Source organism: Scatophagus argus, chromosome 23 (genome assembly GCF_020382885.2).
Source record: "Scatophagus argus isolate fScaArg1 chromosome 23, fScaArg1.pri, whole genome shotgun sequence".
Classification (NCBI taxonomy): domain Eukaryota; kingdom Metazoa; phylum Chordata; class Actinopteri; family Scatophagidae; genus Scatophagus; species Scatophagus argus.
This window is the reverse complement of record NC_058515.1, coordinates 5,464,743-5,490,628: the sequence shown is the minus strand read 5'-3', so window position 1 is coordinate 5,490,628 and position 25,886 is coordinate 5,464,743. Positions and strand designations below refer to the sequence as shown.

At 38.9% G+C, this 25,886-nt stretch overlaps 1 protein-coding gene and 6 non-coding genes across 8 annotated transcripts in view; 6 read left to right on the top strand and 1 right to left on the bottom strand.

Moving 5' to 3' along the window:
* LOC124054949 (meiosis 1 associated protein) overlaps positions 1-21,366 on the bottom strand; it is a 44,220-nt gene extending 22,854 nt beyond the window's left edge. Inside the window, exons 1-4 of one of the 2 annotated variants that reach the window (XM_046381501.1) lie at positions 20,876-21,366; positions 17,477-17,740; positions 17,120-17,317; positions 13,140-13,311 (exon numbers count right to left, since the gene is read on the bottom strand). In XM_046381501.1, the coding sequence (XP_046237457.1) occupies positions 13,140-13,311; positions 17,120-17,317; positions 17,477-17,740 (634 nt within the window). In that variant the 5' untranslated portion in view covers positions 20,876-21,366. The remainder of the gene's footprint in view (positions 1-13,139; positions 13,312-17,119; positions 17,318-17,476; positions 17,741-20,875) is intronic. The other variant, XM_046381502.1, reaches the window with a different exon arrangement.
* Positions 5,073-5,144, top strand: trnaa-ugc. Its single transcript has one exon. It is a non-coding gene; the product is annotated as a tRNA-Ala (tRNA).
* Positions 6,040-6,111, top strand: trnaa-cgc. Its single transcript has one exon. It is a non-coding gene; the product is annotated as a tRNA-Ala (tRNA).
* Positions 7,395-7,466, top strand: trnaa-cgc. The gene has a single exon. It is a non-coding gene; the product is annotated as a tRNA-Ala (tRNA).
* trnaa-ugc lies at positions 15,009-15,080 on the top strand. Its single transcript has one exon. It is a non-coding gene; the product is annotated as a tRNA-Ala (tRNA).
* On the top strand, positions 15,586-15,657 carry trnaa-cgc. Its single transcript has one exon. It is a non-coding gene; the product is annotated as a tRNA-Ala (tRNA).
* On the top strand, positions 16,450-16,521 carry trnaa-ugc. The gene has a single exon. It is a non-coding gene; the product is annotated as a tRNA-Ala (tRNA).
* Positions 21,367-25,886: the final 4,520 nt, after the last annotated feature.

Below are 25,886 nucleotides of genomic sequence, written 5' to 3'. Positions count from 1 at the left end.
ATGACACTTCTAAACAAAAGAGAATTGTGTATTCAAGGTGGCAGCTGCAAAGATAAAAAGCACAGCACTCCAGGCAGTGTAACAGTAAATATGATAACACCACAAAATACCCACAATGTTGGCAATATATATTCAGTTGTGACCTAATGTAGAGTGTATTGTCTGTAAACAGGCTCCCTTCATTGTAGAATGCACTGTTTTGTCATATTAACTGTAGGCACTTTCAAAGTAAATGTTTCAAAGATTTTATTTAATGGCATACTTTTATGGCAGTTTCCCAGTTTGCAGACTGGTGTTAAAGTAGCATGGAATGAACTTTAGTTTTAATCTAAGCACAGCTTCCCTTAGATAAATCACAAGTGGTTAAGGTAGAGAAGTACAATAAATCTAGGTTAATTCATCATACATCCATAGTAATACAAGAGAGATGAAGCCAGAACAAGATAAAAGCAGAGAGGAAAAGGGATACTGCGCAAAAAAAATCGGCTAAGTACGGGAGACGAGAGAGAGAGTTGGAGACAAAAACATGCCAAAGAATTTCTTTCATTTCTTCTCCTAAAAAGAGACGTAGGAGAACAGGAAAAGGGAGGACGAGGAGGAGCAGAAAGCAATTAAGTAACTGGAGAGAAGAGAAGGGAAGAGGAAAAAAATCCTCTCATCTCTCTGTTACACTTTGATAGAACAAGGCAGATTGTGAGAATCACAGTCTGATTAAAAGAAAAGTGAAAATTATATGGAAAAATTACATTGGCAAGGACCACACACACACACACACACATACACAAAGAGTGAAAAAATTGCAAATAGAGATACTCACTGACATTTTTGTACTCAGTGTAAAGTAAAAAATAAACAAGCAAGGACACATGCACACTCGGTTACATAAAGACAAACACACATGCTCTCTCTCTAACACACAGACACACTTTTCTTTTGGTCTTAAACACAAGAACTGTCATCCGTCCCTTGTAAAAGCTACTTATCTCTCGTACAAACTGGACAAACAGACCAACAGGGAAAGAAAAGACAAATCTGCAGGGGAAAACACTGAGTGAGCGCTGTGGACAGTTTGAGAGCAGAGAGAAAGAGAGGAGAAGAAAAGGAGGAGTGAGAGCAGAGGGAGAGGATTAGGGGAGATATAATGTGCTATAATCCTTTTCTATTGAGAGACTGATCCAAGAATCGCTGATAGGGTGTCAGTCTGAAAGAACTAGTTGTCCAAGATATGAGTCTGCATTTAAACTGCTTCTACCTTTAGCTCAATTGGTTCAACAATGTTAGCTGCATAAACTACACAAACAACCATCTATACAGGCACTATGTCTAAAATAGTAACATTTTAAAGATTTAACATGTAAAATTTCTGCATCAAAATGGCTAAAAATAACAAGAATCTTCCCCAGTGCGTGCTTCACTTGGTCACCTGTTACTATAACTTCCAGGAGAAAGGGAGGGAGTGAAGATGCAATATAACAAAGGACATTTCTCTAATGCTATATCTTGGTGGAAGAGGACATATTCGTATGAGATCCTGCAAGCAATCTCAGCCTCTCCAGCTTTTTTGTTCTTATAATCTCTAGCTCTTCTTTAGCAATCATTGCTTGAGTCAAATAATAATTTGTGTTTACGATGAACAACAGGCTTGAGGACTTGCTGACTGTCAGCAAGCTGTCCGAGGGGCCTTGGTTTGTATGTGCTGGTATGTGTGTGCATGAGCAAATAATGTTTACCTGAAAGCTCGGAGCTAAACTAGAGAAGCAATAAAGGAGGTTATTGATGTGAAACGGCTGAAATGTGATTGCATGGATGGAGGACAAATCAATGATGGGATAATACAGTCTCCTAAAAAAAAACCTGAAATGTCACTTGAAACCTGGATGTGTGGATGGAGTGACAATGTTGTCACTTTGAGAAGCATTTGCAAACTAGGTATTTGAATGAAATAAATGCTTTGGCAAAGCAGGCAAATGATATGAAATAATGAATATTTGCCAAAATATGATGATGAGGAAAGAGATTCTGTCAGCTTTCTGAAAGGGATTTATGAGTTTTGAGAAGCACGTGTCACATGGATTTTCATAATACTGTGCCTTATTATAAGGCAAATACTAAAAAGAGAGAAAACAGTTAAACACATAAATGATGCTATTATTACAAAGAATCAATAAGCAGACCACAGGAAATTAAATACTGCTTTTACAGGTAACACACAAGTAGCCACATCCACATTCAACCGTGAGCACTTAATTCAGAAATGCGGAGTGGAGTCCTACTCCCAAAATATACCTGTTGAGATTCAAAACTTAATCCATGTTTTAGCCCCAGCCCTCCTTTCTCTTTTCTGAAAGCACACCAGCCATAACTGGTGCCAACACGAGGCAATTGGTCTGACAGAGCAAACACAGGCAGGTGTCAAAAAAGGCACCTCAGACCAAGCGCTGCAGAAGCCTGTGTGTGTGTGTGTGTGTGTGTGTGAGACCGTTAGATTGTTTCATCAAACAGTATTTTGAAACCACCCCCATAACCCTCTACCTTCTGAAAGGCTTTCGACACATTTCAAGCCATGTGTTTGATGTATATGCAGGAAAGCATGTATCTAACTTTTTACATCTTTAAGTCTTGCTTGGGCAGCACGGTGGTGCAATGGTTAGCACTGTTGCCTCACAGCAAGAAGGTTCCAGGCTTGAATCCTGGTCTGGGTCTTTCTGTGTGGAGTTTGCATGTTCTCCCTGTGCCTGTGTGGGTTTTCTTTGGGTCCTCCGGCTTCCTCCCACCATCCCAGAAACATGCACATTAGGTTAATTGGCTACTCTGCATTGCCCCTAGGTGTGAGTGTGTGGTTGTGTGTCTTTGTGTGTCAGCCCTGTGATTGACTGGCGAAAAGACCAGTGAGTACCCTGTCCCTCATTATCAGCTAGGATAGGCTCCAGCCCCTCTGCAACCCTGATGGATAAAGCAGTATAGAAAATGAATGGATGGATGGAAGCCTTGCTTATTTTTGCAGTGACCAAAACTGTATTTGTTAAACAGTGCAGAGTTCAGGTTGCAGAAAGACTAAATAATAACAATGGGATGCTAGCATAAGAGATAGAACATGCTTCAAGTTCTTTACAAAATAGACTAGTCCACGTTCTTACTTAAATTTTCTTTCAATGTGACTGTCTCAATAAGAGGAAATCAAGATGAACTATTCAAAGTTTTCTTCAGCTGTTTTTGTTTGCACATTACGAAAGAAACAGCATTTCAGCCCACTTATCACAAGACAGGTGAGATAGCTACCTGTCAATGATGTAGCTCAGTGGTAGAGCTCATGCTTTGCATGTATGAAGTCCTGCATTTAATCCCCAGCACCTCCAACATAACTGTCATCATTATGGATGAGAATATAAAAGCTTGCAGGATCAGTGGCTGGCAAGGTAACCTCAGGATTAACCCTGTGTTTTCCAGTGGTAGCTAATAGTAAGATCTACTCATGTCCTAATTATGGAGCAGTGATAAGCTCATTAATTTAGACAGTCCTGCTGCATAACTACCTTTGTGATCACTGAATGTGACTGTAACTGTTAGTGTTAGTGACCAGTGTAACTCGACTGGTGCGTGGAGGCACACAATCACAAGGCATTAACGCTAGTTTGTTGATGCAACTTCAGATTAACTTTCAACAGAATCTCCACAATCCACCTCGTGCTAATATGGCAACAGAGATTAAAAAGAAAACATCCTGAATAAGTCCCTGCTGAAAAAACTCTAAGGAACAAGAGTGTGACTTCAGCAGAAGATGAACTTACTGAATCACTGTCTGAGATAGCTTCCACTATCATTCATAGAATACCAAATGATGACATTTTCAGTGGAGGAACAGTGCCACTTTCATGAAGCGCTTGTGGTTTACCAAGCCTACAGCAGCCCAGTATCACATCAAGAAATTTCAGATATATAAAAAAAATGCATTAGTCAATGAAAGGAGTCAACAAAAGAATGGAGATTACTACTTTTTTCAGAGAGCAGTGTCTCAGTGGAAGTGCCTATTTCTGACGGTGGTGCGGCTTCTCAGGAATGAAATCATTCATATGCAAACTCCTACTGTGATGCACCAACATTCATACCCATTTATAGACTGAGAGATTGCTTTCAGCGAGGCTACAGTCATGCAGCAACTGCCTGTTTCTGTGACTCACTGCAGTTCTGAAATACTGAAATAAGTCAAAGTGAGACTGGACAAACCCATTTATCAAAAAGATTGCACCAGTCCTTCATGACCTCTTCTGTTTTTTTTTTTTTGCAAGTTGTGTTAACTGTAAAGTATAAGACTTTCTTAAATGCATTAATGCACTAACAGATGTTAAACAAAAAGCTGTTATCAAGCTGAAATAAATTAATCCAAGATCTGCACACTATCAGAAAAGACACAAAAACATTAACAGGAACAGAAAACATGTCCTTTATTCTTTCCCTGCAGCTTATCTTAAATAAATCTGTTATCTCTTGAGAGCTGAAATGATGATTTAGGGGAACACAGATTTCACTGTTTTTTCAAGATAATGCATTGGCTTTTATGCCTCTGCAAAAAAACAAATCTAAATTTACACACCCTTAACATCAATTTATCTGTCAAATATGACTCTCTGGCTTTCTCTACACTCACTGAAGCAGTTGGATTTCTTCCATCTTGCCTTTACCTTGAAAAGAACGATTGTACTTAATGAATAGTGAAAAGGAAACCAAATGTGCTGATGAACAAAAGATCCCCAAGACCTAACATCTGCACTGGATTACTCAGGCGATATTATCATGTTGATACCAATATTTTATTTTTTAATTTCACTGTTATCATTAATGCCCATTTATGACAACAGTGGTAATTTGCACATATCTTTAAATTTGAGACGCACTCTAAATGAGTATTTTTATTATTTTTATTTATGTATTTATTTATTTTATTTCTATTACTTCTTATATTAAACAAAAAACAATGATAACAATAATACATTTGGTGCCAAAGCTCAACCTTCACGTTACCATGACTTTAATACTGTGATCTACAAACTGTGACATTTAGTGCAGCTTGTACAGGGGATGTAGCTCAGTGGTAGAGCGCATGCTTTGCATGTATGAGGTCCTGGGTTCAATCCCCAGCATCTCCATTTATAGATAATGTTGCAGCCTTATCTTTACATCTCTACCATCTCAGTTTCTTGAACATCACCAAGTTCACATAATGATTTCTGATATCTCTGAAGACAACTTTTTCCTTCCATATTTATTATCAACCCAACGCTTTGAACTGCTGATAGAAATTGAGTTTTATTAAATGCTGCATCTACATGACAGTTATGATCTCTTATTAATGTAAACAATTCCATCTATGTGAATCACAGTGAAGCAATGGAAATCAGGGAGTGAGAATTTAGACAAGGATTTGCCCTGAAACTATTTTAAAGGCAAATTCTAGTATTTTTTGAACTTGAGTCCTATGTTTATATATTTTGGTGCGTAAATGATTCATGCTTACAAGACGGTACATTTGTCCAAGGGCCCTACTACATTTGTCACACTTTCTGGACAGATGGTTCAGCGGCAGAAGAAAAGAGTCCATTTTCTGCATTTTAAATGTACACAAGCTTGTTTTCAGTGGACTGTCTGATACAAGATGTGAAGAGTTCCCAGACAATAAAATGGAACTGTTAAGCAAAGATCTTTTAAGTTTGTAAAAATGCAAATTAGATTCTTCAATCAATACGTTTCTGCAGCTGCTAAATACACGAAATTGGACTTGAAGAGAGCTCATTAAACAGAAGTAAGTGCAGCCTCTTCCCCGCATGAGCATGAAGTACAAAGCTTGAATATCAAAGGGGTCTATTCAGTCTGAGCTAGTCTGCAGCTGAAGAGGTGATCCTTCACATTGGATATGAGAGACAGAAACAGCCAAACATTTGGTGGAAATGACTTCATATACAATTACTTTGTACAAAACTCGAAAAAGTCAGTCAGTTCTCTTGTCAGAGGACCTAAGATGTCTCTATGTTCATTAAAAAACAAGGGGATGTAGCTCAGTGGTAGAGCGCATGCTTCGCATGTATGAGGTCCTGGGTTCAATCCCCAGCATCTCCATTGATAGATAATGTTGCAGCCCTATCTTTACATCTCTAGCATTTCAGCTTCTTCTTCAACTTCACCAAGTTCACATAATGGCTTCCGAGGAAAAATTTTAAGCACTTTGTTTAAACTAAACCACTACTGGGTTAGATACAACAGGCAAACCCAAAACTATCAATGTAACCTTGCATGATAGCGTTCTGGACAAAACTTTCCAAGCAGATTTCTACTACTTGATCGTAAACCCGCCTGTTTCTGCTCTTTAAGGGATTTCCCCTCTTACAACCACGAGACTCTAATTCTTCTTTCTTCTTTAAAATTCCATGGCACATTTCACCAAATAACAGACAAACAAAAAAGAGGCTGAGATGGAGTAAAGGGATATCAGACAGTAGGGAATGACTTTTCATCTGCCTCACCCTGTACCTTGTGTGTGTGAGAGAGAGAGAGAAATGCAGCTCAGGGGCAAGAGGTCCAGGTGTTCATGGGAGACAGTCAGACAGTAGTGATCCATCTCTGTAGCTGCTCCAGATGGTGTTGGTGTGTATAGGTGTGTATGTGAATATGTGAGGCTGTCCTACAGTGCTGACGATGACTTGACAAAAATAACACATCTCACTCCCAAAACAGATGCTTCCTTTAAGAGCTCGAGATTCCGTCTTGAGAGTCAACATAAGTTTTGTCTGTTGTGTTTGTATGACTGTGTGTATGTAGTGCACTTGTGTGATGCCAAATCAAGAAGTCCCATTGCAGTTTGATGCATATTTTGTATACACACAACCACAATATGGAGTCAGAGATGCTTGTTACGCCTCTTTGTAATACACTCATCATGCATACACACAGACAGCAGACAGAGAGACTTAAAGCTGGACAGATGTTTATATTTCTCTAGTCTGGAGTAAATAAAATATTAAAGTACTGAGTCTGACAGGATTACCCCTTGGCTTGCAGAATAAAAGGTGGATCTAATTTGTCTATTGTATTGTCTCCTCCATGTGTGCAGATCCCCATCCTCTGAATTTTCTGTGTCCATAGTTTCAAGTCACTCAACGGCAAAGTTAACTGGTTAGCTCCTCAGCTGTATAGAACTGAAAAACCTATGACCTAATTTAAGAAACATCAAAAACAGGTATGTTCATTAGATTTCATTAATGCAATAAAATGCATTGATTTGGAAATAGTTTCCTTTAAAGCCAGCATAAAAAAATTGCTCCACCACAAACAGTTGGATGGCTAGTCCTTGGCATTCATTTGCAGTCTGAAAGTTGTGTGATATGCACAAATAACACATCCAAGGGGATGTAGCTCAGTGGTAGAGCGCATGCTTCGCATGTATGAGGTCCTGGGTTCAATCCCCAGCATCTCCATTTATAATACAGAGTTTTCCTTAACCTTTCCTGGTTGAGGAAAGTTATAGACTATATTATGCCAGGTTCAAACAACATACTAGTTTTGTTTTGTTGTTATTTTTTACGATGGTTACTGTGTTAGATAAGGCAATTACGGAGTCATAAATTCTTGCCGTGATTCTGGCCGGCAGTCATGACAGATTAAAAGTTGGTCTCTGACCATTCATAGCTAGTTGTCTTTCATGGCATGCAAGGTGTGACCATGTGCAACAAAACAATAGTGTGCATTAGCCTAAAAAAAAAAAAAAAAACAAGATAGAAAGATTGAATGACCATTTTTCTGTTTCACTACCTCACAGCTTCAACAATATCATTCCTTACATTTGCGCAAGAGCGCTTTGTGTTCCTATTGGTCAACATTAGGAACACATCATTGCAGGCAAAATGCAATATGCATGATACCACATACTATACGGTATAAAATGATCAAATATTGTATCTGTTGCCCATATTCATTATCAGCGGACTCTGAATAGACTCTGAATCCAGCATTAAAAACATCTTTAACACTGGTAGTCACAAAACCCATCCCAAATTGGACAATATACTACGAGACAGGTAAATTGCTGAATGTCACTGTTAGAACAGATTCCAGTCTGCAGTGCAGTCCCAAATATCTTACAGAAAAAAAATACAGAAATACATCAGATAATCACCAAATGAATGCTCAGATTCAGTGTCACCTCTCATCCTGTGGCCTCTTTGTCATTTTGCATCTTCTCAAATGTGATTGGTTGAAAAGTTACTGTTTTGATAACTTTCTGGGTGTTTGGAGACAGACTATCTTAGAGCAAAATTACAGCACAGATGGGACAATATTTCACTGACTTAAGTAGACAGAGACAGACACATACACACACACGCACATTTGGGTTACTGCCAGCCCTACAGTCAGCATGATGTCACACCATCTCCTTGACTTCAATCAGGCTTAGATCCAGAGGGCACCTGCTGATAAATGACACTGTTATCTGGCACCTGTCTATCACCGATCCTGTCCGATCTTCTCTTCTATATGTCTTTATTTTTGTATCCTATCCTTTATCCATATTTCTTTCTATTTCTCACTGTTTCTTTCTCTCTATCCCTGTGCTCCAATTCAACGCTTTTCTGTGTGAAGAGACAGGTATTGTTGCCTCCACCCATCTCTCTTCTTCCTCGCCTCCTTCACTTACATCTCTTCTTGTCGTTAGCTGCAGTTACGTGGACAATACTTCTTTTATTATTAGAGATTCCAACTAAATTGTTTTCATGGACACAAAATAAAATGATTTGATAAGATGTGCATTTACATGCTGTAAAACATTTAATCAAAAATATTAAAAAGATACAATTATTTTTTGTCTTTATATGCACACACAGATTAACAGATGCAACAAAAGTCACCTTGCTGAGAGATGCTACTCTTGAGAAACAGTTAATAGTTCATGTTTGAATAAGTGCTGCAGCACGTTTACACTTATTTGTCAACATTTAATATGGTCAATAAAGCTTCCGATTATTATATCATGATGATGATCAAACAGAACTGGCAAAACACGTGCAACAGTGCTGCACTGCTTAAGAGATTTCATTTGGTACATTTCAGTGACCTCCCAAAGGAACTGCTGGATCCAGTGTCGGACAAATTGTTTCAGTCAAAAACTTGACTGTTCAAGGAAGGAAGAAAACCAAAAACCACTAGCACCATAATCTGTTTCTGTCTCTGTCTCACTGTGCTCCTCTCGCTCTGTGACCCATTTGTCTCCGTCTTCTGTACAATTACACAACAGAGTGAGGATTCAAGGATGCATTGGTCAACTTTTAACAAAAACAGGATGCTTATCAAGGCGTTGGCCTTTAGACACTCACGCACACACCTTTGTACTTTTATACTTGTTGGAACACTCATGTGAAGGATTTCCTCACGCCTTAACCATCACACCTCGATGCTTAACCTCAACCTTTATGCTGCCTTAACTTACACCTAGTTCTAACCCTATCTCTAAAGTCATTAAAAAACACTTAGTAGAAGCGAGAAACCACCAAATTATAGTGATGCCCTTAATCTCAAGGTATAAAATTCCCAAACATATAAGAGAAGCATGGAGAGCAGACATCTCAGCAATGGTGCTAGTAACTGTAAAATATGCAGCAGTCTTGCACTCACAGTCACACTCACACAGTTTTAACACAATGACTGTAAGCTTTTTGAAAAATGATACATTTACATAACCGTCATGATGCACTGACACACACAGTTATGTAATAACCTTTCTTTATTCCAGACAAGAGTTGTGACCCCCTTTCTTGCCACCAGATAAGCGAGTGACAAAGATGAGAGACAAAAAGAGACTTTACATATTAGTTATTTCTGCTCCAAGTCTCACTTTGGTACAAAAATGGATCCTCCACCCATTTCCTATAATATACTGCACTCCATGGACTGACACACACACACACACACACTCTCCCTCTCTCACAGAGTATTCCCACCCAGCATCTTATACACACGGACATGATTAAGATTCCAGAACGCACCCAGATTCCAGAGTATTCCCTGAATAAACACTAAGTTTTAACATATTGGGTGTATGTTTATATTAGTTTCCTTTTCAAAACCAAAACTACAAAGTGCTTTGCGAACTGAAAGACTAAACTGGACAATGGGTTCACTGTGCCATTCAGAACACTCTTTACACCTCATGGCTGATAAGCAAGTTATGCTACAAAGACCCAAGCAAGTTATGCTACAAAGAATGAAGCGATGAAATGAAAACCGATTAATTAATGGAAATGAAAATTTAAACAAAAGTATTTTATATACAGACAAAAGTATCAGGCTAGGGCTTTTTTTCAGGAGTTGGGCTCAGCACCTTACTTCCAGTGAAAGGAAATCTTAATGCTTCAGCATTTGTGGCAACAGTTTGGAGAAGGAACTTTTCGTTTCCAGCATGACTGTGCCCCAGTGAACACAGAACACAATGCTCCATAAAGCTCCAGTTGGATGAGTTTGGTGTGGAAGAACTTGACTGGCCCACACAAAGACCTGACCTCAACCCCACCAAACACCTTTGGGATGAACTGGAACGGGGACTGTGAGCCAGGCTTTTTAGTCCAACATCAGTGCCTGACCTCACGGCTGCCTTACTGCATGAATGAGCAAACATTCCCACAGAAACACCTGTGGAAAGCCTTCCCAGAAGAGTGAAAGCTGTTCCAGCTGCAATGCTGTCTATGTATTTATGAAGCAATGTCATTAAAGTCCCTGTTGGTGTAATGGCCAGCTGCTCTTGTCCATATAGTATATGTTGTGTACTTGTGTGTTAGAGCAACAACAGCAAGTATCTGAACAGTAAACACACCACTCAACTTTGTCAAGGGTCTAAACTACTTTTAAACACAATTTCAGGACTGTTTCAAGCATCCAGTACCTCTAAGTAGATTTCATCGTATCTGGACAGTTAAACTTCTTATCTTTGATTTAAGCCAGCTTCAGTTTCCAGCCAGATGAACTCTGAGGTTACTGTAGCTCTTGGATACAATTCTGACCTCATTTCCTTTTCTGTGTTGGCTGATTCTTATAGAGCTTCATCCAAAATGTCTGTGGCTTTCCAGTGAATAATGTTACAAACTTAAATACCAGAGACTAAATTCAGGACACTGGTTTTCACACAAGACTGTGTGGTCCTGTGTTTAAGGAGACACCTTAAGGTCTTAAGAATTTATTTTTGTCACCTTTTATAAACAAACAAGTACCACATGTTACACTGTTTATACTACTAACCCATCTGATATTTCAGTAAATGAAAAGAAAACGAAGAAAAACAAGTCATCCACTGAAAAGTGTTGTTATATCATTTGTCATGTTTCCAATGTTTCAAAACATTGAGTATGTGATAGAACAAAACACAAGAAGATGCATATTTAAACTGACAATTCAGACACAAAAACATCCATAAATTTTGGTCAAATTAACACAAAAGGGAAGATCTGCACTCTGAACCACCTACATGCATGTGTGACCAATAATATGGGTATGAAGATGTTATGGTAGCAACAACCAAGTTTCCTCCACTGGGGAATGAACCATTTCTAATGTAACACGTTATGTGGATCATCAGCGGTCTAGCAACACCACTGGCACTGACATAATTAAGAGGGTGTAGGCCGTAGTATCAAAGAGCTCAAGTAACAATTATGTTCAGTGCTATAAACACTTGGAGACACTGTGGAGGCACACAGTGATCTATTCCCAGTGGCATCACAGCAACTAAAAGGGTGTGGGCCTAACTATCATCAAACTGTGGTAACTACATAACCATGTCTCCAAGGCTCCATTCCATGAATTTTTTTGTTAAATGGCACTGTTTTTAATTAGGTACTGTGGAGAGACAGGAACAAGTATCACTCATATTGATCACTGAATACAAAGGAATGTTCACTTGGCACTAGAGGAGCCGCTACAGGGACATGCAGCATGGATTCCTGTAGATAACACCAAGCCAACAGCATTCTTTTTTGATTTGCATTCCTATCAACCCTCCCTTGTTTCTTGAATTATCCCATATTTTACCCCTTCTCTTCTGCTGGCCTCCAATTAAAATATTTCCCCATAAATCTGCTGTATTTTTAAATTTTATTTTGTTAAAAAAAAAAAAGAAGAAGAGGAAAGAAAGAAAGTAATTGGTGGTAACTCCAAACCAAGACTTTGGTTCCACAGAGAACAAGGGTAAGATTTTTATGATGGAGAAGTAGGACAAATCCATAATATTTCACTTCAGATATAGTGTAAAAATGACAGAGAGGAGGTGTTGACAACAAACAAGGTGGGATTACATAACTGACATAATTGTGTCAGCTAAGTTCAAACTCTTAACATCAGTAGTATCATGTTTCCACCATCTCAAACACTTCTGAGAAAACAAGTTTGCAGTCAGTTCAGACACTTCCTCCACTGATAACGGTTTATCATCACGGAATAAATATTTCAGTTGGTGCATAAATATTTTTGCAGGAAAGACATCACTGTGTTTACCACACCCCTATCCCGAACACTTAATTTTGTCTCTCCATCCTCCTCCCTGCGTCATTTTCTCAGTGCGTTTTTTCCCTCACTTTCTATTCCTCTCAGTCTCTCCTTTTCCTCCCGTTCGCTTTCTCTCCAGTCCTCACCACACTCTCTACTTACTGAGACCACACCACTTGAACCTTCGCGTAATTACAAAGACTGACATATCATTAGGAAAGTAGTCATTCTGCAAGGTTTGGCAAATGTTTGGACTGTAGTCAAGTTCTATAAATTGTGACGTGTCTTCAGTGTTGACTGCAGATATGTAACAAACCATTAAAAAAGAAAAAAAAGATGCTGCATAATAAATGGGTCAACTCCACTGAAGATGAAAGCTCGGGGGGAAAGTACGTGGAAAGTGAATGGGAGTAGAAACGTTGGTTTAGGAAATAAATGGCAGACCTCCTTCAAGAGTGTTTGTGTTAATGCTCCTTGCTTTTTTTCCTCATATACAGTCATGTGTACTGAACATGGACCAGCAGTATACCCTTGCATGTACAGTGTGCGTACTAACCGTGTGATATATTATATATTTCAGTGTATATTTTTGTGCCTGCATTGTCACTGTTTTTGTTACTTACCTTCAGTTTCAGCGTGCGTGTTTTCGGGTGAGTGGCTGCCCTGGCCCCAGTGTGCTGCACTATAGATCTGAACCACCAGGAGCCGCTTCATTGAGACCAGGTCAGTATCTTTGAGCCCCGTCTCCAAAAGGCGAACAATGCCCCGCCCTGGCTGGCTGGTCACCACAGTAACCTGTGGGTATAACCAAGAGAAAAATGCCTCAGCAAACCTGAAACAGAAATGACTCAAAGGCAGTGAGAACCCTGAATAGAAAAAGAAAAAAAATAATAAAATAAAGGGAAAGAAAGAGCACCTCTTGACTCCTGCATTAAGGGTTAACTGCTGGTGTCAGCATGCTTCAGATAAAGTGCTTGTTGGATGCGGGTTCTGAAATTCCTCACCCCCATACTTTTCAGATGTTTGAGTTGGGCAGGATGCGGAAACAATCTGACATTCAGTGGTGCGTACATTTTGTTGAACATCAAAACTGGCGAAATACTCATCTCACCACCAAAATATGATTGATTAGTTCTAATAACCTTCAGAAAGTGCCAACCAACATTACTGCTCTACTCTAAAAACAATTAAAAAAGCTCTCTTTTAATCCTGTTATATTACCGAGACACATACCTGTTACATCTCACTTCTGCATTGCTACAGAAGTTAGAAACTTATGAAAGATCAAGTGTGTGATTCTCAGAAGGACAGGCCACAGCATCGCCACAGCAAAGCATTCTTTGTGTGTGACTGCTGTGTTTCTGATGTACTTTAGGGATATGACATAACGTAAATACTGTTTCTAAATTAAACACATCACGTCATCAGAAAAGCTGTTCTAATCCCAGTAAGGCAAATTCCCACAGAAAATGGGTATGTTATCATAAAACTCAACACTCAGATATACCTCAAAGTCTTCATGAGAAAAACACAGCTTTTTAACTGGCTTCTTTCCTTATGATCTATAATTTTAACATTTCCTGTAACTGACCTATCATTATCTCACACATCATGGCATCCTGAATGAACAACATGCTGGCAATGCACTGTAGAATGTATTTTTACTAATCTATCCAATTTTTTTTTTTAATTTATTTATTTTTGGATAATGAAGATTTCAACAGAAGATTATAACAAATCATGTCTTAAAAGGAGCTGTCACAATGTACAGTAATGAAAAGACAATTAGCTTTCTGTGGCATTTACATGCCTACTGGCGGAACACAGATAAGCTAATGTTAGGCTGATGTTGAGCTGAATTACATTAACAGTAGCAGTAAAGGAAGTTTATAACGGCATCATTAGTGGGTTCTGCTGTCTGCTTCCTCCTGGTTAGCCTAAAGTAGTCGTCATGCTCCTCATGCCTGACCTACACCATAGAAGATGCCATGCACATAAATGCTAGAAACGTATATGGATAAAAACATGTATTGTGTAAGTAAGTGAATCAGTAACACACAGACACAGACACACACAGAGAGACACACACACACACACACACACACACACACACAGGCCCATGTCTCTGCTCAGTGTCTCCTAATAGTGCTATTCATATCTGTTGCTGTCGGAGACAGTGGGTCTTAGTGTAATCATCTGCCCGGAGCTTCCTATAATAAAGCTGTTGGATTTGAGAAATCCTCGTCAACAACCCAGAGCCTTGTACTCAGAGGACATGATGTTCAAATTTAACAAGAAGGACAGTGACTGGCTCATTTCTCAGTAGGCTCCCCATATGTCCGACATTTAAACATAACAAAAGAACTAATATTCCCATTCCCTCAAACCGTCATTTGCTGGTATCTAAAAAGTTGCACTTGTTTCTCAACTTCTAATGCTGGAACAAGTATTTAGGATAAACCCAACACTTTGAACTGCTGATAGAAGTTAGAGGGGGTGTAGCTCAGTGGTAGAGTGCATGCTTTGCATGTATGAGGTCTTGGGTTCAACACCCAGCATCTCCATTTAAAGATAACGTTGCAGTCCTATCTTTACATCTCTACCAGCTCAGCTTCTTGAACATAGATGGCTCAGCACTTTAAATGTAAACAAGCTTGTTTTCAGTGGACTGTCTGATACAATATGTGAAGAGTTCCCAGACAATAAAATGGAACTGTTAAGCAAAGATCTTTTAAGTTTGTAAAAATGCAAATTAGATTCTTCAATCAATATGTTTCTGCAGCTGCTAAATACACTAAATTGGACCTGAAGAGAGCTCATTAAACAGAAATAAGTGGAGCCTCTTCCCCGCATGAGCATGAAGTACAAAGCTTGAATATCAAAGGGGTCTATTCAGTCTGAGCTAGTCTGCAGCTGAAGAGGTGATCCTTCACATTGGATCTGAGAGACAGAAACAGCCAAACATTTGGTGGAAATGACTTCATATACAATTAATTTGTACAAAACTTAAAAGTTAGTCAATTCTCTTGTCAGAGGACCTAAGATGTCTCTATGCTCATAGAAGGATAAGGGGATGTAGCTCAGTGGTAGAGCGCATGCTTCGCATGTATGAGGTCCTGGGTTCAATCCCCAGCATCTCCATTTGTTGTGCCATTGTTTTAGAGAGGGTCACTCATGTGAAACAGGTTGATCACCTATATTGCATTAAGTTGGGTGGGTTTCACTTTTCTCCATCTCACACTTTCCCAAATTAAGTTGTTCATAAGTACTTTCAAAAGAGGATCAACTACAAATGTCAACCTCACATTTTATTACAGCCGGTGAAAACTCAGCTCTTGGAGAACAATGAAGTAAGCCAGCTAAGTCATGGTATGACAGCCTGAGTTAATAAGAAGCAAGTTAAGCAAACATTTTGTAACCTCTAGTGCGCTCTGTGATTGTTCATTTTAAATGTCAAAATAGCCTTTCACACAGAACAGCTGATGCATGATTAACTGTATTTATTTTATATGAAGCAGGGGATATTAGTCGTGATTCACAAATTTGCTGTTTGAAAGCTGAAACAGGTTGAGGGAAAAAAGACAGTTTCCTCTTGTTAGGGGAATATCTGGATAGGGTAAAACAGTGAGGATGAAGCTCAGAGTGTATGCTTTGCTTGTACAATGTATAAGTCAAAGGTATATATAGATAGATACTTTATTGATCCCGAGTGAAATTCAAGAATAGGTATAAGGTCCTGGGCTCAGTCTGTACTATGCTCACAAAATTCCAGATGTTAAGAAGTTGAGCAGCTATAAATGTAAAACTTTCTCAGGTAAGCCATCCAACTCCAACTAGATTCCTAAATTGTATTTCATTGTCCAACCTCAAATAGTGCAGTCCTCAGATTAGTATTGGATGACCTAAGATGTTTCTATGTTCATAGAAGGACAAGGGGATGTAGCTCAGTGGTAGAGCGCATGCTTTGCATGTATGAGGTCCTGGGTTCAATCCCCAGCATCTCCACTCTTTATGGCCACTGTTGACCAGGTACTCAAACCTGCATTGCAGAACCTTTGCCTATTATAAACAAATGTTCATTTCCCTCAAGCCCTTGCGAAACAATTTTAGACAAGCTGATAAGCCCATCACTGTCAGGAAAATTTCTATATTTCATTGCATACCATAATTCTTAAATAAATCTGGAGTGCCAATCCAACTCTGCTTAAGACCCACCATGGATTGGGTGAAATGTGGGTGAGTGAACGACATTTGAATAAAATATGGATAACATTCTAATGACACCATGTTCAATTTTGTTTGCAGTATTATTTTGGTCTATGACAGGCTATATCAGACTGAGAGGCGTATCTTTTCAAAAGCCTATCAGGATGATTCACAAGTCTGTAGCATATGTGATGTTGCTCCTAAAAGCAATAGCACAAATTGTTGTTAAAAGTCAAGGTATTCATAAAGTTTTGCTGAACCAAACTTTGCCTCAAACGCAGCTAACTGATGGTCAGTTAGCTGCTTTTGAGGCAAAGTTTGGTTCAGCACTGTTATTACACAATATATGATCCACCCATCCATTTTCTTGTTGTGCTGAGGTTAGATCTGTGCTTACCTCCAAAGTTATGTTGTTACTGGCCTGGTTGCCAGTACTGGTATGTCTGATATACTGTTTAAACTGCTGCAGACTGTCCTGCACTGCCTGCCGCAGTAGCTCGCCACCTCTAGCGGCTCCTCTGATACAACCATCGCCTGGAATAGACCTCAGCTCCTCGACACAAGAACGCAGCCTGGTGAGATTACCACAAACCTGCTAAAAACAGAGATAAACAGAGAAGGCAACAGAAAAAAGAGAGCGCATATAAGTAGAAGATAATGTGCGTGACAAAAAGACAACAAAGGGATGTGAGAGAGTAACAACAAGAAAAACCAATAATGGCTCTGAGAAACATTTCACCTTCATCAGTCTTACCACAAATGGCAGAAGACATTCCTGCTGCCTGCTGATGGCATACAGGCTGAGCAGTGGTATCCTACAGGGCCCATCCAGACTACAGGCCAGGGACAGGAAGTTATCAAGAGCATCACAGAGGACTGTACGGGTATCACACCACCAGGGTGGCAGAGCCTCCACGATCAGGACCCTGGCTGGTTGCCGCAGAAACGAGGATGACCAGAAAACCAAGTTCCCAGAGTTGGACGAACTTGCTGATCTCTTCCTGCTGTCCATGGACATCTAAAAGCAACAAACCCAAAACCAAACAGCAATCAATTGCAAAGAATTTACTTTTAAATGTCACGTTTTGTGCTGAAATTGAAAATTCTAATTTTGCATGTAAAATTCCAGGAAACCTCTCGGCCCATGCACAAATATCTAAAAACCCGGGTAAGCATGAAAAAATGCCCTCTCACATGTAAACCAAGTCAAATCCAGAGGAAGAAAACCAGAAAGTAGTAAGATATGCAAAAAATGCAGACGTTGGCCCATACTATTAATGAGGACATCGACTGTCATCATCAACATGAATATTAAGCACCACTGTTAACTAGAACATGAATAAATACACTATGATGAACATTTTATGTAATAATCTAAGTTGTAAATCAGTTACCACATCTCTCAGGGATTTTCCCTGACTTCTGAAGTGACTAATGTGAAAAAAAATAACAACTTAAGTAGTTTTGGTGCAATAATCACTCTTTCATTGTTCAAAATGAAACCATTAGGAGGCTTAGTGTAACTATGCTGTAAGGCATATGTAAAGCAGGCAATTTCTCACTGAAGTGGCCAAATGACACTGAGTTTATAATGTCTGTGTTGATTCTCAGTCATTTGAGTCATCTTGTGGCGAAGAGCTTAAGTTGAGAGTTGCTTAAGAGTTTACTATGCACAGAATAAATGAAGACTGTACCTGAACTATGGAGATTGCTTCTGAATGATGAACCGACACATGTGCTATCCAGTTAGTGTTTTAGTGTGCATTAAAACACTGTTATGTTACAAGGATGAAACTGCTGCACAAGCTCTGAAGATGTCTTTGAGAAAATGGGTCATTACAGCCACACAAAGAAAAACAAGATGAAGCACAAACAACTGTAAGTAGTAATAGTATTTTATCAATGTTAGTACAAGGGCTGCAATTAGCAACCAAGGTGACATCTTCAGATTGCTTCTGACCAACAGCCTAGAATCCCAAATTATTTATTTATAATACTATGAGAAAAGCAGCAAATCCTCACATCTGAGAAGCTATTTTTATTTGGTAATTGTTCAAGCACTATAGTTCATAATCACATCTGTGGCTCAGTGAATAAGTTCCATTTTAGAAAAAATGTGGGAAAAAAAGGTAAAACCTTCAATTCTTTTTATAAACACATATCTTTGATAAACCTTTTACCCAATTCGCAGTATCAAGAAGAAAAAGCTTATCTGTTTTTCCTGTTTCACAGCTTCATAAACGTCATCAAACAGAGAGGGCTTGTGTGTGTGTCGCAGAGGATGTGACCAGAGAGGGGAAAAGCTCTCACACCACACAGGGCCAGTCACACCCTGTCATTATGTTATGTATGTCAGTGTGAATCGATCTTTTTGTGTCAGGTCACTCGCATCACCATTACTGAAGGGAAACCCCATATTTAGCAACATTAATGACACCCTGTCCTGACACACATCAGTACAATTAGTCATCTGATTTCCACACTTCAGCGGGCAAGAAGAGATATGACCACAGAGTGTGTGGAAACAAGGCAACAAATTTCCCTACAGACAATGATAAAATGTTTTAGGGGCTTTTCTTGCTTTGAGGACCAATTCATAGCAGCACACCAGCATACTAGTAGACAGTTGTGACAGTTGATCGAGCAGTCAAAAAAAAATTAACTTTGCTGTTGAATTAATTGTATGAGGCATTTTCCAACCAAAAATCGCTGCTTCGCTAATATGAGGGTCTGCTGATTTTATATATTATACATATCACTTAAAATTAAGGGTTTTGTACTGACTGTTACACAAAATATGTAACTTTAAAACGTCACATTGGGCTCTGAGAAACAATGATTATGAACATTTTCATTATTATTTTAGAATAAATAAAAGAAAATTAAAAAAAACCCCTAAATATTAATAATGAAAATAATAACATTCAGCCCTACATGTGATCATCTTGAAGCATTATACCTTTGATCGAAAATCCAATACCTAAACATAACTATTTTTGTACATTTAGTGTGTTCTTGTAGCTACAAAACTTCACACTGGTTGGCTGGAATTGATCTGTACATGCATCTGCATGAGAACAAGCAAAATGCTTTTATCAGTCAGTGTCCAAGATTTAGGTAGTACATTTCTAGGGACCTCAACAGGACAATGTGTTCACAAATTTTCTGTTGTGATAAGTGAATAATCAATTTAATGAATGGGTGGATGAATTATTTCAATTTCCTGTGTTACTATAAATCTGCCACTGGGTCTGTCTGCCATAATAAAGTCTGTCACAAGAAATGGACACACTGATACACACACATCAAAGGCCGAGGCACGAACAGCATCAAACCAGACCAGGTTTACACTCAAAATAGAGACAGAAATAACAACACGTCCGATTTAAAACACCCAGAGGCTTGGGCTACTCTTATCAGAGGAAAAGCCATCGACAGGACTAATCCCTTCCGATCGAAAGCTGAGCTCTGAGTTCTCTTTATCATCCGAGCTCTTAAACCCACAGTCCTGAAACCCTGCTCTGTTCTGATCTACACAGAGAAGGACTATTTTACCAGTAATAAAGGGCATATTGTGTGAAAGTGTGTGTGCTGTTTGATCTCCTGCCCTTCTCATCTATCTCTGACTCAGTTCTCCTCTTCTAAGCCATATTCTGTCCTCCTCACCACCCAGATCACACACCTTTGATCTTGCAACACCTCTTGGACCACTCTTTGAAATACATTCAATCCAATGTCTAAATAATACAGGCTTTTTTTAACCACATGTGCATTGGTTTGGTCTCTATTCTGCTGGACTTCACTGGCATAAAGGCATCACATAGACAATGTTACCAAAACAGTCAAAACTGTATTCGTTTTGGACATTTTCCCGACAGTCAAAGCATGAGTTGAGAAAAGTTGTCGAAAATGAAAGGAGAGGATGTGAGATTACAGTTTGATAAAGTTTAAAACAAGCAAAAAGAGGTAAATGAAAGAGGTACTATCAGAACTGAATCATTTTTTCAGTAAATGGCAATTAATATTACTAACTCCATATATAAAGTCAGAATTGTTTAAATCAACCAATCAGTTGTTAGCTCTGGTAATTTCATTTTTTAGCTAACTATAGTTAACTTAAGTTACATTATAGCCAACTTTGGCTAACTGTTACCTTAGCTGAAGTGTCCCTCCACCTTAACTGGCTTCTCCTTAAATAGTTAGGTAAAAAGCAGTAAGTTCTGGAAGTTCTTGAAAGTATTTGCAGCAAGACTTGACAAGCAAAGGCTTGTCTGCTAGCTAGTTAAATAGCTAATGCTGGTACGCTAATGCTAGCTAGCGGATACTACCTGAAAACAGTTGTTTCAAAAGTCAGGAGCAAGCTTTCGTCAGCTTCCCGAGTCCCAAGGAGCATCACGTCAGGATGAAGCCAAAGATTGCTCAATGGTACGATGAATCACTCCATACCTCAAAAAGACTTTGTAAACTTTTAAAATATCCGATATACTCGTCATATATACTCACAATTTCCAGTTTCATTTAATTAAGTAGGTTACTGCTGAATAAAACTACAGTCGTTTGGTGAATTTTACAGGTTATGTGGACAGGGCTGAACTACAATTGCATAAAGTTTTTGGTTGCTTGATTAATTATTTAAAATAATCTTTTAAGCAAATCATTCCCCTGTTCCTGCTTTAAGGTTTTCATTGGCTCAGCCTACATTACAGTAAACTGTCAGGTGTCGGGGACAGGTTGGTGGAGTTTACCCTTCATGCTCTTTACAGGTATAAGCTGAAGTAATTTCTGCTCTAAGTTAGCACAGGTGCTGGTCTGGTACACAGTTATTAAAGTTGCTGTTCTTTACACCGACTCTATAGATTTCATAGCAGAAGGCCACAAGTGAAGTTTGTAGCAACGGTTGTTTTTGTAACAGGTGCAACTAATTAACTTCATGAACATCATTTCCTTTTTTTGCAGTGAGGCCATACCTCGGTACAGTTAAGTACTGCACTTTTTGGGCGCTGGTAAGTATTTTAAAGACACTACCTTAAACTCTGAAACTTCTGGTGGATATTCTTCACTATTTCCTGCCTTTTAATGGACCAAGTGACATCTAATAATTGAGACAATAAATAACTGAACAATATATAGTTCAGTAGTTCTTGTTGATTTTTAAATTTAAAGTATACACTAAAATTTTATTTCCAAATCCTTGAATCTAGTCCTATCATCTTGCCATGTGTTTACTTCTATTCATCATTTCTAGATGAATAGAGGAAAAAGACTAATGAAAGGCCATTTGCTGTAACCTAAGGACGAAATGAAAGATATGGAAATTTGTTTCTGATGGTTGGTCTACTTGATTCAAGTGCTTTCTGGTAGTCAGCGAAGACATATGTGTTTGAGAGCTAGACGTTCCAAGCCATGAGGGTACAATCAAGATGTGAGAGGAATGGGGAAAATACAATATATGATTTGTGTGTGTGTGGGGGGGGGCTAGTCATATAGTATTTTTGTCTCTCTCTATCTGACTCTGACTCTCTCAATCTCGCTCGCTAAATGTACACACACACACCACATGTCACTGTGCCCGGGTGTATGAGATTGACATGAAAAAATGGGAACATGCACATCTGCTTATGGGAGATAGGATGAGGTGTACCAACTTCTGCCAACTCTCTGTACCTAGCAAAATCATTTCCAGATGAATTTGTGCCCAGTGGAAGTCCTGGGTGGGAGTGTGTGTGTGTGTGTGTGTGTGAGAGAGAGAGAGAGAGACCAAATGATCAGGACTCGATGTTGCCAGTTGGATGTTGGCTGAGGATTTTCAGCAACAGCAAGTTTTCTTCCCCAGATCTGATTCTTGAAGACAGTTCTCCATCTTGCCTCTCTTCTTTCCTTCCCTCCTTCCTATTCTTCATCATGTCCACACACTTGCTCCCTCTCCCACTTTTTCCTCTTTCTTTCTCTCATTTACTCTCTTCTCACTTCTCCTCCTCCACATCCCAGCTGCTTGTCAGTGCTTGAAGCACTTATGTTATCTGGAATGTATATGATGCGCATTGACACTAGAATGCATAGATTTCACTGCGAAGAGCTTCCACTGAGACGGATGCTGAGCTTTCAGACTCAAATATGAAGGCCCATGTAAAGGGATTAGGTGCACAGATATGATTGGAGCTTAATCGCTCGTACGCACAGACACACGTAATAAAACACACAAGTGCTTCCTAATTTAGTTGTGATGAACACACATACTTCTAGGTCAAAAGGAGCTTTGCGACAGTGCACTAATCCGCTATGGCTTTTTGATTTACTTAGGGGGATTGAGGGAAAGTTTGCCCAGCAGTTTTAGTACTTATTTTGCACACTAGTTGCTTTTTCAGTACAGTGTAGTACTTGCACCATTTCTGACTTTTACTTTTGCGTTCGGATCTATTCACTGTGTGTCTGAGGTTAAATTAATGTTAAATCGGTTGTGTTAAGTTGTTTGCTGCCTTGAGAAATTTGAGTTTAACTCCCTGAGATGAGAACAGGAGCATGAAATTAGAAAATCCCCCCAGTACATCCTAGCAGTTTTAGTTAAAGAAGGTCAGATGGAAACAGATAGCAGGCAGAAACTTGGTTTCACAACTTCAGTTTTTAATGAGCAGTGGAGCTGCGTCATAGCTCATTATTTTTTGTGCTATGCTACATCTTTTCTTATTTTGTACTTGAATCATTTTTTGTGTCATTTGCTTATAAATCCCCATCCGTAACATATGCTGGAGTTTATGCACAATGCATCTTAAAGGAATAGTTAGAAATTTTTAACAAAAGAGTTATGACAAGCAATACAAGTATTTCCTAGAATGTCAAACTATTCCTTTCAACATGCTTTTAGGAATAATGTGTTTCATAATGTGTTTAAAGAAAAAAAGAATACACACATTCAACCTGCTTATTACATGTTGACTATGACCATTATGTCTGTGCAGGAATTCAGTGAAAAACCCAAAAGCTTGATTCAGCATGTTAGCCAGACAATACAAGATTGTGCTTTATGTAACAAGCTGAGACTGTGAAAATAACTTGTTTACTGTATTAGCACAGCATACCTCTCACGCATTCATCTTTACACAAGAGGTTTGACTGCCACTGAACTACTTCAGGTATTTGCTTGCTTATATTTTTTGACTGGGGAAATAAAATCTCACTGTGCAAGTTCAGTTAGAATATTTATTTTTCTTATGTTGAAACTAGATTTTCTTCCTTACGGGCAAAACAGACAGCAGAAAAAAAGTGTTCATAGTTCTGAATCACGCCACAGAGCAGCCACAGCAGCTCTGGTGACTGAGAGTATGAAGACATCTGCCAGAAATGAACAGCAGGGTGGTGTTGTGAATTTGGTGTTGCTAAATTCTACCTGACAGGCAACAAAATGGTATTTAACCGAACCACCTGAAGGTATTCACCCTCAGGAGACAATGCAGCTGATCTGATGTTCTAACTCGTTGTATTAACTGCACTGGAAGGCCTTATTTACAATTATTGTTTAAAAGTGCAACTTTCTTTGAGATGATAAATGATATACTGCTGCAAAATATTTTTTAGACATTATGTTTTCCCATCTTTAAATGCAAGTGAAAGCTTTGGGATAGCTAGTTTAGTCTGAATCTCTGGAGAAGCATTTGCACAAAGTGGTCATCATTTTTGCCTGCTGTGGCTCAGTGTACAAACCACATTGTTCTTTTATTCACATGAGACCCATTTTAGAGCCAATCCTGCAGATGATCACTTTGGGTTGTAGTCTAATGGTGAGTGTTTTGGCAATTGTTGCTTTTAGAAGTTTGGGTGCGTGTTTGGGGCTTAGCAATGGTGAGCATTAATGCTTTAAGTGTTTGTATTTTTCTAATCTGTGTGGGGGAATGACTTCATTGGAATGCTTTTTGGCCAAGTGTTTGCATGATGGTGTATGTTTGTGCACACATGTAGCAAGGCTTTGTTTTTCAGAACCCAAAGCCAAGCCTGTTTCCTGTGGTATTTATGTTTACTACCACTACTACAGAGCGTAAAAGAACAGACCAGCGCAGTGGTGGATAAAAGGGTGGATGTATGTAAGGGTCACTTACCTTGATGGAAGTGCTTTACCGTAAAAGGATGGGTGCAGACCCATTATGACTTAATGGCCTAATGGATGTTCTGCTTTCTGTGACACAGAGTAGGTCTTTCTTAACAAAGATGGCATCAGCATCAGAAAACACATAGCTAAAACTATGACCTGTTGCTTTGGTTACTTATCTTTCAGCAGGATGATGTCCTGGTCTGTATTGATACAAATCAGATGATTCCCAGAAGATGGGAAGATCTATTTCTTTTCTGATCCAGAGTTCATATTACTGATACATCATCAAAGACCATGTCTATCTGAGTGCTACTAAGTGATGTTTCCATGTCTATAGAAGTTTTTCCTAGAGATTTAGAAAACACACTTTTAAGGTCAGAAATCTACCAGTGAAATTTACTAAAGTTGCCATAAACAATATTTTTATATTAGAATGAATCAAATGATTGTGTGTAATATGAAAGGGGTCGCTCAAACCCACAACTGTGCAGTCTCCCTTGGCTCTACTGAACTTTATAACATCATGTATAACATTGGAACATTTAGGAGCTACAGATAGGCCTACAATTACTTCCCTCAAGAACTGATGGAGACCATAAACAGAGCTAAAAGGGGGGAAAAAACTTGAGAAACATGACTCCAAATGTTAATGGAAAACAAACTGTTAAAGCAGGTTTGTTTCTCACTTGCACATTTCCCTCTTTCTTTCTTTTAGGTAAGGTGACAGACTCCTGCAAGAGCAATTCATTTTGCCTAACTTAATCAACATGTAACTGATATCATTCATGTATCACTAAATGTAATTATCCATTACATCAATTGGCAGTCAAATTTGGCATTGAAAGGGGACCCTTCCTTCCACAATGAGATGATGGATGGAGAGTCTCAGCTGGACTGCTGCCAAGAAAAGGCTTTTTACAAAAGAGGGGACTTAATAGCACTCCCATATGTTTCCTCAAATTGTGAAAAAAAACCAAAACAAACTGATTCTTGGCAACAGATAGATTCCCTTCCAGTCTGCACCACATCACCACATATCACCTTCAAAAGGCTTTTTCCAGTGTCACCTTAGTTTAACTGG